Source organism: Venturia canescens, chromosome 7 (genome assembly GCF_019457755.1).
Source record: "Venturia canescens isolate UGA chromosome 7, ASM1945775v1, whole genome shotgun sequence".
Classification (NCBI taxonomy): domain Eukaryota; kingdom Metazoa; phylum Arthropoda; class Insecta; order Hymenoptera; family Ichneumonidae; genus Venturia; species Venturia canescens.
Window position 1 is genome coordinate 11,826,528 of NC_057427.1, and position 12,120 is coordinate 11,838,647.

Here is a 12,120-nt window from a genome sequence, read left to right on the forward strand (position 1 = left end):
GACTGCTCAATCGATACAAGAAATTTCGAAACCAGTAACATGAATGTGGCGCTCTCTAGCAGATGCCTATGGAATTTTTGGTTGAATGAATTGTCGATAATACGCGAGGAGGTGAAAAAAAATACAATTGAACCCTTTCGAAAAGTGTGTTCGGTGCGGCGCGATGAGCGGCTTCTCAAAATGATATAGTCGATTCTTGTAGCGTTTGTGGAGAAAATTCGCTTCGAAGTGTTGAGGATCCATTACGGAATTTGACCGATACTTCTATATAACTATCCATTTGGTAAAGGTGGTGTGTGATAAAGCACGAGTACCCCTAGCTGCTTAAATGAGAGGATTTGTCAAGCATTAAATATTGATAAATCTACTGTTCGAAGATCTGCGGAATATGTCGTCGTAGTAAATAAGAAAAAGAATCATGATACATCAGGTAAATTTAGTGTATAGCCTCAAAATAATGTTTATTCAATATGATATATATTTTTCACCAACAAAGAAAGAGGTACGATCAAGTTAGGGGTTAGTTCTGACAGGTGCTCTCATCTCCTTGTCTCTAAGAAGTACAACGACCTGAATATACACTCGGAATAACAACGTGAATTACTAACAATCTCCTGGAATCCAGTGCTGCGGAGAACGGACGAAAAAAATGTTTTCGTTCGTACAGCACAATGCTGTCGAGCCAATGCAGGTCGACGCACCCCCTGAAGACAATGACAATACCGAAGATGAGCCTTACATCGTTGAGAATCCAACCTTCGTAAGAATTTTTCATTCTTCTTTCATTTAATTAATCATTCGAGCCTTATCGATTACAATCCGTTACCTTGGATACCAAAACAAATTTTCTATAACGAATCCATAGAAGAAACTATTTTCAAGCATTCATTGTTATATGAGATATTTCGTATCACAATTCCAAGTTGTTCTTGATTGTTTTGTGAAGATTGTGATTACAGATTTAATCTGTATTGATTATCACTCCAAAAATGAAAAAAAGTTTTATAGAGAATTTCAAAACCATTGAAACTGAGAATTTCAAATTTTTGTTTGTTTTGTGTGCTTTGATCAATCAATTCGCAATGGTTACTGGATTAGTTTACAAGTATTCGAGAACATGAGAAAATTCTATATTCATTTGGAGTAGACAATTGTTTCTGTGAATTGACAACATTTTGTATCTTGTCGCTCTTCAACTTGAGATTTTTGATTTTTGATCAGTTCATAATTTGATTCTAAATCTTTGGAGAATCAAATAGTTAATATTCTTAGTGGAGGAGCAGCAACTATTTATTTCAATATTTATATCTTTCCCTAGCTTATAAATAGTTTTCAATTATATTTTGAGCTGTACAAAATCGTTTTGAAAATTCTCCTAATTAATTTCTGCAATCTTCAGTTACAACTTAGTACGAAAATAACAGCTTGAAAGATAAATTTATAAAGTGTGTCAGCTTTAGTCAAAATTTGTAAATACAGCTGCACTCTGAGATTATAGAAATAGTGGTTGATTGGGATCCAAAGGTTACATTTTGAAAATCACAAAATTAATAGAAATAAAAAAAATAAGAAATAGAAACGATTTTTTTTCCCCAATATGCGAAATCTCTAATTTTTGTTGGTTGCAGGATCTCGAGGTGTACGCAAACAGTTACACAGGATTGGCGAAACTATACAGACTCAATTACATAGCGGATCACTGTCCGAGTCTGCGAGTGGAGGCGTTAAAAATGGCGATAGCATATGTGATGACGACGTACAACGTATCGCTTTACCAAATATTGCACAAAAAGTTACAGGATGCAATAGCGACACCGGGGTTGCCAGACATAGCGGCGCAATCAACGTCCCAGGATATTCCAACGATAGATCAGATCTGGGTAGAATCGAGATCGAAGAAAGCGGCCTTGAAGTTGGAAAAGTTGGACACGGATTTGAAGAATTATCGTAGTAATTCGATAAAAGAAAGTATAAGAAGAGGCCACGACGATCTCGGTGATCATTATTTGGATTGCGGTGATTTGGCGAACGCGTTGAAATGTTATTCGAGAGGGCGCGATTATTGTACAAGTGGAAAGCACATAGTAACGATGTGTTTGAACGTAATCAAGGTTTCAGTCTATTTACAAAATTGGACGCACGTATTGACCTTTGTGGCAAAAGCCGAAAACGCTCCTGGCTTGTTGGGCAAAGATTACAGTCAATTTGTGTTGACCAAGCTCAAAGTGGCCTCAGGCTTGGCAGCGTTGGCAATGAGAAAGTATAAATTAGCGGCAAAGCGTTTCCTCGACGCCTCTCTCGATTATTGCGATTATCCAGAGTTACTCTCACCAGGAAACGTCGCGCTTTACGGTGGCCTTTGCGCCTTAGCCACTTTCGATAGACACGAGCTACAAAAACAAGTTATATTCAGTAGTTCGTTCAAATTATTTTTGGAACTTGAGCCACAGCTGCGCGACATAATATTTAAATTTTACGAATCAAAATATGCCTCGTGCTTGAAATTACTCGATGAAATCAAGGACAACATATTACTCGATATGTACATAGCACCTCATGTCAATCTATTGTATACTCAGATACGAAATCGCGCCCTCATACAATACTTCAGCCCGTATCTCAGCGCTGACATGAGACGCATGGCTGTCGCTTTCAATCGTACCGTCGCCGCGCTCGAAGACGAATTGATGCAACTTATACTCGAGGGACAAATACAAGCGAGGATAGATTCTCACAACAAAATATTGTACGCCAAAGACGTCGATCAACGAAGCACCACCTTTGAAAAGTGCATTAGTATCGGCAAGGAGTATCAAAGACGCACGAGAATGCTCATCCTCCGAGCGGCAATATTGAAACATCAAATTCGCGTTAAAGTAATTACCTCTTTTTTTATTCAATTATTCATTTCTTAGTAATCTTTTCAAATATTTAATATCTCGAACGATTTCTCGGTGGAATTGAATTCTATCATAGTCGTTCCGTCGAGTATTTTGCTTTCATACGCGATTAAAGTAATTAATAGAACGAAAAAATTCGTTCACAATCATTTACCAATTGTTTTTGCATCAAAATTTTCAACTTGAAGTTCAAAAGAATATTTTCCGATAGAATTTTTTCAAAATGTTTTTAGAAAAGTTTCTCTAATATTTATATAGAATCACGATGAATTTTCTGATCTATGATAAAACATCATGAAAATATCGATAAATGGCTTGATTAATATTTTCAGTGTCCACAACGCGACAGCAACCAAGGAGGTGAAATGTCCGTAGCCCCGGGCAACAGCAGCTTAGCACCGCGAAGCTAAGCAAATGAAAATAATTGGACAAAACACCTCAGACTCGATTTAAGAACGACGCGAACTTCATAAAAAAAAATATTAAAAAAAAAAACTAAATAAAAAGAAAAAAACGAATAAAAAATAATGGAAAAAAAGAGTTGAAAAAAATCACCAATCGTTACCGACTCACGATCGTGTGCGAGTGTGTTTAAACACATCCCTACTTTGCCATTGTGTTCCCAGGCTCAGAGTGGACGGTTCTTCGTACCTCATGAAACGTCACACGAATACATTAAAAAAAAAACACATACACAAATACAAAACACCCGTCAACTACTGCTAATGATTCTTTAATTTCATATGTGTAATGTACATAAAAAAAACATGGCTACCCTATTATTGAAAATAAAAAGAAAAAGCGAAGCTTATAATATTGCTCTCGAGGATAATTTGAGCTTTACGAGATTACGTATTACGCGTTTAGCATACTCGTCAAAGACAGCGAACGTGTACACTGTTAAACGAAATTTTCCAACATGTACTTTTCCTTCATTTTTCTTTCGAATACTCATTGTATCACAAAATAGCTTGGACTTTTCTGCTAAATTCGACAGGACCGGGAAAAAAGGTAGGGAACTTTTTAGGGAAACTTTCAAAAATCAGGTTATGTTGCTGGAAAAATGTATCATCATTGTATCATGGATACAATTTTTTATGATTGAAAATTTCACAGAACAACGAAGTTCTGGCCGTAACGAAGTTCCGGCCAAAGTTTTGAACGTGTTCTGACAAACTGGCTGAGACAGTAGGCCCAAACTTGCCGGTAGTAACGCATTTGCAACGAAACAAAAATTTAGTAGAATATCAAAATAAAAATCCCGATCATTGGTCTTAACCGATTATGAAAGTAATGGTTTTCGACGAAATGGCGAGCGCTTGAATGTAACCTTTTTGAAAAGTTTGAACATCAATTTAGAAAAATTTCGTTGGTTAAACTTTAACTGTAAGTTTGTTATGTTTAGGGATCTTCATTCGGAATTTTCGAAAGACAATGATCATGAAACTGAACAACGAACTAAGAAAAAACATGAAAATATTCTGGTTCTCTCGTAGTTTTTCGCTATTTTTACAATTCGCGAAATGATTTTTCTTGTGGACCGACACTTTATTTTGTATGCAATGTTGGAGATAATGAATAAAGCACAGGAATTGTTACAAAGTAAAAGATTTTTTTGATGAGCAGTAAAAAAGTTGTAAAATCTTTTTTTTTCTTTTGAATATTCGCGGCACGGATCTCGTGACTAATCGTGATGCAGGAAGCGGCCACGTAGCGTCGTTCGGTGAGAGCGTCTGATACTACCGTTCCCTACCAATAAGGGGTACGCCGCCGGCTTCGGTAGCTCGTTTCTTGATGATTTGTCGTACACACGTACACACACAAATCTGATCCATAATACTTTGCATTGTAACAGCACCCACACTTTTTACATCGATTACACACTGAGAAAGACGAAGAACGACGAAATTCAGTGTGCATTCGTTCACCACAAGCGGATATACAGCATAATTCACGAGTTTTTTTACTCATGTCCTCATTTTGATATAATACTTTAGTCTTCCGTGTTTAAATTTAATATTTGGGAAAAGACGCGTGTGCAAGTAACTCATAAGAATAATAATGGGACGATATAGAAGGTAAGTGCTGGTGATACAACTTCATATCGTTCGATTGTGTGACTATTTTTTCGAACGTTTCGTCACCGTGTAGCTGGCAAATATTTCGTACTTGTTTTCTGTTTTTTTTTGTTTCTCTATAACCTTTCTGAATAGATAATGAAAAACCACACGCGTCGTCGACTGCTTTTATGAACTCTTATTTCTATTTTTCGCTTTTGGAAAGTCGAGGACTATGAATTATGTAAGGTTCGAGGAAATATGAATTCTTAGTCGCTATTTCTTCTTAACGCGCCAATGCGGCCATGGCCCAATCAATCCACTGTGCCCCACGTATATATATCTATACACGTGAAAGTACTTTTATTATGTACTCCCTTTACTACTTATTTATTTATACGCTTGTGTCGTTTTATTCTTGTATTACACTTTATTTTTGAAATTGCTATATTTCTATATAAGAAAATGCATTAAAATGTATGATTATTTGAACAATTTCAAAAATCGAATATTCGATAATTAGTAAATGCATGGTTTCTCTCATAATTACGAAAAGATGAATATTTTATTTATTCCAATCTGATACAAAAATTAATATAGAATCACAATAAATCCATAATTTCTTTTGTAAAATAATCGACTGACTGTTTTTTGGTATCTGTGGCAAATTTTTTCGTTTTTGGCAAATACTGCTGATGAAATTTTTTCTAGAGAATGCTTAACAAATTTTATTTGAAACAGTCGTAGTCGAGATCGTGATAGAAGACGGAGATCACGAACTCGCTCGCGAAGCCGTTCTCCCAGGGACAGAAGAGGATGGGCAAGCGGACCTACTCGTGAGAGAAGCGGCATGGGAAGCGGCAGAGGTGGACGAAATCAACCCGGAGCAAACTTACGAAAGCCTCGATGGGACCTGAATCGTCTAGAGCCTTTTAAAAAAGATTTTTACATTCCTAGCGACGTAGTGCACAACCGAGATCCAAGAATTATTGAACAATACAGAAGCGATAAGGAAATCACTTTGCGTGGCTCAAGCATACCCAACCCTGTGTTTACATTCGATGAAGCTGGATTTCCAGATTACGTTATCAAGGAAATAAAGTAAGATTTTCGTTATTATTTTCATTTCAAGTTAAAATTTCTCCAAAATTCATTTTTAGCATTTTTAAGATGCTTGAAATATACTTATTGGTACGCTCCATTCAATAACATCAAAAACACATCAATTCTTTCAGTCAAAGCTTCTTGTATGGATTTTTTCAAAAGTTTTCTTATTTTCTATGGCAGAATTTTGAAAAAAATGTCAAATTAAGGATATCAGAAGTGACATTGTTGCTCGTACTCTGTGAAACTCATCCTCAATTTATTCGATTAAAAAAAAAAAAAAAAATGGAAAATGACAGACAACAATCCTAAAACGATAGAAAATATTACTGTCTGTTTCACTCTATGTTGATCTTTGTATATTTTTTTTTCAAGGCGCCAGGGATTCAAAGAGCCAACACCGATCCAAGCTCAAGGATGGCCGATAGCTTTAAGTGGCCGCGATATGGTTGGGATTGCATCGACAGGTTCAGGAAAAACACTGTCATACATATTGCCAGCGATAGTTCATATAAACAGTCAGCCAAAGCTGTCTCGCAAGGATGGTCCGGTGGCATTGGTGTTAGCACCGACAAGAGAGCTCGCACAGCAGATTCAACAGGTTGCTGACGATTTTGGTCATTCATCAGGGATAAGAAATACTTGTTTGTACGGTGGAGCGCCAAAAGGTGCCCAAGCGCGTGATTTGGACGGAGGTGTAGAAATCGTCATAGCGACGCCTGGCCGTTTGCTCGATTTTTTGGAATCTTGTCGAACGAATCTGAAGCGTTGCACATATCTCGTTCTCGACGAAGCCGACAGAATGTTGGACATGGGCTTTGAGCCGCAGATACGGAAAATCATTGAGCAGATTAGGCCCGATCGACAAACTCTTATGTGGTCGGCAACGTGGCCAAAAGAAGTGAAAAATCTGGCTGAAGATTTTCTCAAGGATTACACGCAAATAAACGTCGGATCCTTGCAGCTCTCGGCCAATCACAATATCCTGCAGATCATCGACGTTTGTCAGGATTATGAAAAAGAGAACAAGTGAGAATTTTTTATACGGAAATCTCATTTCTTTGATTGTGTTTGTCGAATCCTCAAGCAACAAAATTCTAATCGTTTTACATTGTTCGTTGAAGAAAAGTTCATCACCTGAGAACCCTCTCCGTTGAGACTCTTTCAAATTCTGTTTTTGCGCGAATGCTAAACAATCATTTTTTAAAATAATTTTAGATTGAGTACGCTCTTGAAAGAAATAATGGCCGAACAAGAGAACAAAACGATCGTTTTTATCGAGACGAAACGAAGAGTCGAGGAAATCACAAGAAAAATGAAGCGAGATGGGTGGCCGGCGGTATGCATTCACGGCGATAAAACACAACAGGAAAGAGATTGGGTGTTGCAAGGTGAGCGAATCGTTTCATTTCTGCGAATGTTGAGGGAGGAAAAACAAGATTTTCTAACGTCGGAAATTTCAGATTTCAGATCGGGCAAAGCGCCAATTCTAGTAGCAACTGACGTAGCGGCCCGGGGACTTGGTGAGTAACGATCAAAGCTTATTTCCATATTAAAGAAAAAAAAATATAAACAATTGATTTACATTTGTAATGGCGATGAATTATTTCAAACGATTGCAATCACGTTAACTTTTTGATTTCACTGCTTCAAAATTCAATTGAAAAAGAAGATTAAAAATCATCTCAAAATAGCCTCTGAACAATGATAAATAATAATAATATCGTAATGACAAATAGGCAAATTGATACAATCGCGCCCCGCTTGCAGGGTACTGCAATTTTCAAAAAAAAAAAATGAAAAATAAGCAAATAATAATTTTATTATGGAATGATTCGCGGGGTTTAGGTTCGATTCTCAGTTGCCTTGAACCATCTAAAGATCAGTCGAAGTAGCACTTGTAAATTTTAAATCTGCCTGTAAAAATCAAGAGAAGCAACGATATTATTATGTTGTAAAAACTAGAAGCCAGAGAGTTGTTTCAAATGAAAAGGGTGGTTGCAACGTAAAATAAAGAAAAAGAAAAATTAATGCATAAAATCGACGAAACAACAAAAAAATATGAAAAAACTATTATTTAGCTAACGCGGTTCGATGTTTGTTTGGATTGCAGAGGCACATTGCGCGCAGGCCCACGTCGGGTAATGCAAAGCAATATATGGGGAGTCGCCCCGAGACCCGCCTCTTTGAAAAATTCGGTGGTGCACAACTGGTTTGCATTGTCTGCGGTGGCTGCTGCGCGTGCCTCTAATCGTCAATTGTGCTCGATGAAGGGTGGGGGGGAGGCCTTCCCTCGTCCCCCCCAACGATAAGTGTGTTGTCCGATGGGGGAGAGATCCATTGAATGACCACATCAAGGGGACCCAACGAACCCCCCAAAACGTGTGGTGTTGGGGGTCGTTATTTTCTCCTGACAACGCTGTCATGGCGCGCCTGATCACAAATGTCTCTCACTATCTCTCACACACGGGTTCTTCACTACGCCTGTGTTACACTTGGGCCTCAACCATGCTGTGATCGTTTGGTGCACCCGCACGTACACAAGAATCAGAGAAAATAAGAGAGAAAGAGAGTGAGAGAGAGAGAAAGAAAAGAGAGAGAGAGAAAGAGATAGAAATCTCAGAACTAGACCCGGTTTGCCAGTCTGAGCCATTTCCAGAATAATGGCTGATATTCGAGAGTAATCCAAAAAAATCAATCACAAAAAACAAAAAATACAAATGATAATACGCTAATAAGAGGGTTCGTGGCTACTACCGGGTTACGCGGGCACATGGCTTAACGATGCTCTGCACTCAATGAAAAAAGCCAAACGCGCCGCGTCCTCTTTCGCAACGGAAACGGCCGGAGGCTGTAGCTGGAGCGAGCGCAAACAGCCCACGCCCCTGTGCCCGTACGTTGCTATCGACACTCGCCCAATGCCTTATATTTATTATTCTTATTTTTTTCCATATTTACATCTATATATATATATATATATATATATATATATATATATACATGTAATTTATATGTTCTAATAACTAGTAATGAGACTATCCCATCAATTGTCGAAATCCTATAAATATTTCCGCTTTTATTTCCTCATATTTTATTCCTGCGTTGCGGAAAAAACCCTACCGAATCACGTTTTAGTTCGTTTTTTTATTCCTTCATTGTTGCTTCTGAAAAATTTGCTTCATTTCCTTAGTTCATATTCACTGATTTCATTATTAGGAATACTCGCTTCTCAGATTTATCCCTAGTTTCATTTAAATTCACGTAGTTTCGAGCTAGTTATTGTTGCGTTTTGTTAGTCGGCTTAGAAATTTCTCACCGTCGTTTTTTACTGATATAAACGCACATCAGTGCATTTGAATAGTTTTTTTTAGGATTTGGAGTCTTTTTTTATTCGGATAATATTTTCGGAGACTCGCGTATGTATTTTTTCAGTAAACGTTGAAGAGTTTTTTCCGTAACGGCACTCATCCAATTCCGATTTCCCATTCCTCGTCGTACTAACATTTCGTGTAGCGAGCACTATCGTGAATTCAAATAAAATGAAAAAAATGACTGTTCACGTTTTAAACGTTCAAATTCAATGAATTGAAAAATTGATTTTTCTCGCAGTTTCTCATACAATATTGTATTGAAAGAAAATATTTGAACCGCAGTAGATTAATGCTCAAATTGTAACCTTGCGTTACAATGAAACGATAGTGCAACTTTGATGAAATGGATTTAAAAACGTGTTTACCTAAGATAACCGAAACGATGCTCTTTTTGAACAAAAAAATTATGAAATACGGTCTCGCGTGTATTGTTTACCAAGTATTTTTGTCAACGCTTTCTCCCCGTATAAATTTCAGACGTTGAGGATGTCAAGTTTGTTATCAACTTTGATTACCCGTCTTGCTCCGAAGACTACGTTCATCGCATCGGCCGCACTGGCCGAAGACAGAAGACCGGGACAGCTTATACATTCTTCACACCGAATAACTCCAATAAAGCGAACGACTTGATACAAGTATTGAAGGAAGCCAATCAAGTTATCAACCCCAAATTACTTGAACTTGCCGACAGCAGGAATGGAGGCTTCGGGCGACACAGGGGTGGTACGTTTTTTTTACAAAAACTGTGAATTTTATTTCTATGACAAGCTCTGCGTAAACGAATTTTTGGTACGCTTTTTCTGAATGAAAAATTATTTGTTTCATGGACAAGATCTTTCAGAACAATGATCGGAGACATTGTTTTTCTGATCTCTTAAAAAATGATTTTCATTGAATAATATCTAGAAAAATTTCCTCAAAATTATGAATTGTTCTAGAATGGAGTGACGTTTCAAAATTTATTTCATTACTGAGGCTGTCTTGAATTTATGAAACTGAAAAGCTCTAAAATTTTCCACAAATTTCATGTTTCTGAATTTTTTATTTAGCAAAGCCGATTGGTAATACAAAATTGATAATAAAATTTGTCTCGAAAATATATTTTTTTCGGTATTCGAGTTCTTGGAGTACCGTAGACGCTCCGTTGTGGTTTTGCCATGTGTAATTGTGGGTATTTTGGAATTGAATTACCAAATTGGTGATAGAGTAATACAAAAATGGCTGTCGAATGAATTTTTAGAAAACAATTTTCCTTTTTTTGTCAGGTGGAGGACGAAACAAATGGCGTGGACGAGGAGGCGGCATGAGAACCGGAAGAGACCGTAGTTATTCGAGGAGCCGAAGTCGTAGCGGAAGTCGAAGCATGAGTAGAGAACACAATGGACGCAACAACAGGCGGAGTTACAGTCGTAGTTACTCCCGAAGTCGTAGTCCCATTAATAATCGCACAGGCAAGTTGCAAAATTTTTTCAAATCCACATAAAACTATGAGAATAATACGAAATTCGTAAATAATTGGGAATCCTCAAAATCATTTCTGTTTCATCAGTTTTGAAATTGAGAATTGACGTTAAATTACATTTTCTTGACGATTACCGTTCTCCTGACCTTTACTGCTTAGAACTAACATCGAAATGTGTTCCATTCCACAGAAGTGATCGGCAAGAGTTATTGGAGCAGCGAGAGATGATCTTGTTTGGATTGACGAAATGAATTAAGAATGAACATGCTAAAATGACTTAGAAAAACGAAGTGTGGGAAGTGAGAAAAGATATGGAACGATTGAAAATAAAGAGATTCGATTGACGAGGAAACTCTCGAAAAATCGACGAAGACGAAACGTGATTAATGTCGAGGAAATTTAGTCTACATCACAAGTTTCCGTTCCTTCCTTTCCAAATGTAACGTTTATATTTTATTGAAATCTCGTTAGTCGAGAAAATGATAAATTTCTTTTTTTATCTTTTAAAAATGAAACAAAACGACAATTTTGTTCAACTTGGTTATTCATTCCTCTGTATTTACGTATAAACATATATATATATATGCAAATATATATAGTATAAATATGAGAGAAACGAGTTCATTCAATGTACAGTATTTAATGCAATTGTAATAACGAATAAAATTTGTTTAAATTCAAATGAGTAGCGAAAAATGGAAATTTTTTAGTTTTTACATGTTTTTTGTTTCTTTAACATGAACGTCCTTGACTCGAGCTCCCCCACTCTCCTTCCATCGTATCAACCCCCGTGTAACACAGCTCCATCGATTTTCCAAGCGAGATAAAAGACCAGGCGAAACTTCCCTGCCCTGGCAACTCGTCCCATTGGCTGTTGCGTATTTTATTGATTCCCCCACTCCTCTCATCAGCGAGCTCCACAAGAGATTTTTGAGTTCGGAAATATGAATTTTTTTCATTTTCATTGTGTCTCGAGACATTCGTTTCGAAGCAAACAATAAAGTCTTACACGCTCAAATAATTCGTTAGTTAAAATTGTATTTTATAATCACCGCCATTTCAATTCCCTTGATGATATTTTGTTCTTACTTAAAATCATATCGACCTGTCAAACTCGTTAGAAAAAAAGTTAGCACTTTTCAATAATTCTCAGAAATTTTTCTGTTTTTATTTCAAATGTTCTCATGTTTCAAAGCAATCGTAGATTATTCCAAATTTTCGACGCC

The 12,120-nt window shown here is 37.0% G+C and overlaps 2 protein-coding genes across 2 annotated transcripts; both read left to right on the top strand.

Moving 5' to 3' along the window:
• The first annotated feature begins 179 nt into the window (after nucleotides 1-179).
• CSN1b (COP9 signalosome subunit 1b) lies at nucleotides 180-3,711 on the top strand. The gene is made up of 4 exons (XM_043424414.1): nucleotides 180-430; nucleotides 525-760; nucleotides 1,629-2,876; nucleotides 3,233-3,711. The coding sequence occupies exons 2-4, from the start codon at nucleotides 650-652 to the stop codon at nucleotides 3,308-3,310; spliced, it is 1,437 nt and encodes a 478-aa protein (XP_043280349.1). The 5' UTR covers nucleotides 180-430; nucleotides 525-649; the 3' UTR covers nucleotides 3,311-3,711.
• Nucleotides 3,712-4,704: 993 nt separating this feature from the next.
• Nucleotides 4,705-11,576, top strand: LOC122413810 (probable ATP-dependent RNA helicase DDX17). Its single transcript, XM_043424413.1, has 8 exons — nucleotides 4,705-4,978; nucleotides 5,699-6,058; nucleotides 6,437-7,090; nucleotides 7,280-7,452; nucleotides 7,525-7,584; nucleotides 9,910-10,155; nucleotides 10,698-10,883; nucleotides 11,085-11,576. Exons 1-8 carry the CDS (start codon nucleotides 4,962-4,964, stop codon nucleotides 11,120-11,122), a joined length of 1,734 nt encoding a protein of 577 aa, XP_043280348.1. The 5' UTR covers nucleotides 4,705-4,961; the 3' UTR covers nucleotides 11,123-11,576.
• Nucleotides 11,577-12,120: the final 544 nt, after the last annotated feature.

What these genes read in the sequence shown, in the direction of transcription:
- CSN1b (XM_043424414.1), top strand. Translation starts at nt 650, where the DNA reads ATGTTTTCGTTCGTACAGCACAATGCTGTCGAGCCAATGCAGGTCGAC. An exon ending in TCGTTGAGAATCCAACCTTC is followed by an intron (nt 761 to 1,628) that starts GTAAGAATTTTT and finishes TGTTGGTTGCAG; the next exon opens with GATCTCGAGGTGTACGCAAA. An exon ending in AACATCAAATTCGCGTTAAA is followed by an intron (nt 2,877 to 3,232) that starts GTAATTACCTCT and finishes TAATATTTTCAG; the next exon opens with TGTCCACAACGCGACAGCAA.
- LOC122413810 (XM_043424413.1), top strand. An exon ending in AAGAGATTGGGTGTTGCAAG is followed by an intron (nt 7,453 to 7,524) that starts GTGAGCGAATCG and finishes CGGAAATTTCAG; the next exon opens with ATTTCAGATCGGGCAAAGCG. An exon ending in TCCCATTAATAATCGCACAG is followed by an intron (nt 10,884 to 11,084) that starts GCAAGTTGCAAA and finishes TCCATTCCACAG; the next exon opens with AAGTGATCGGCAAGAGTTAT.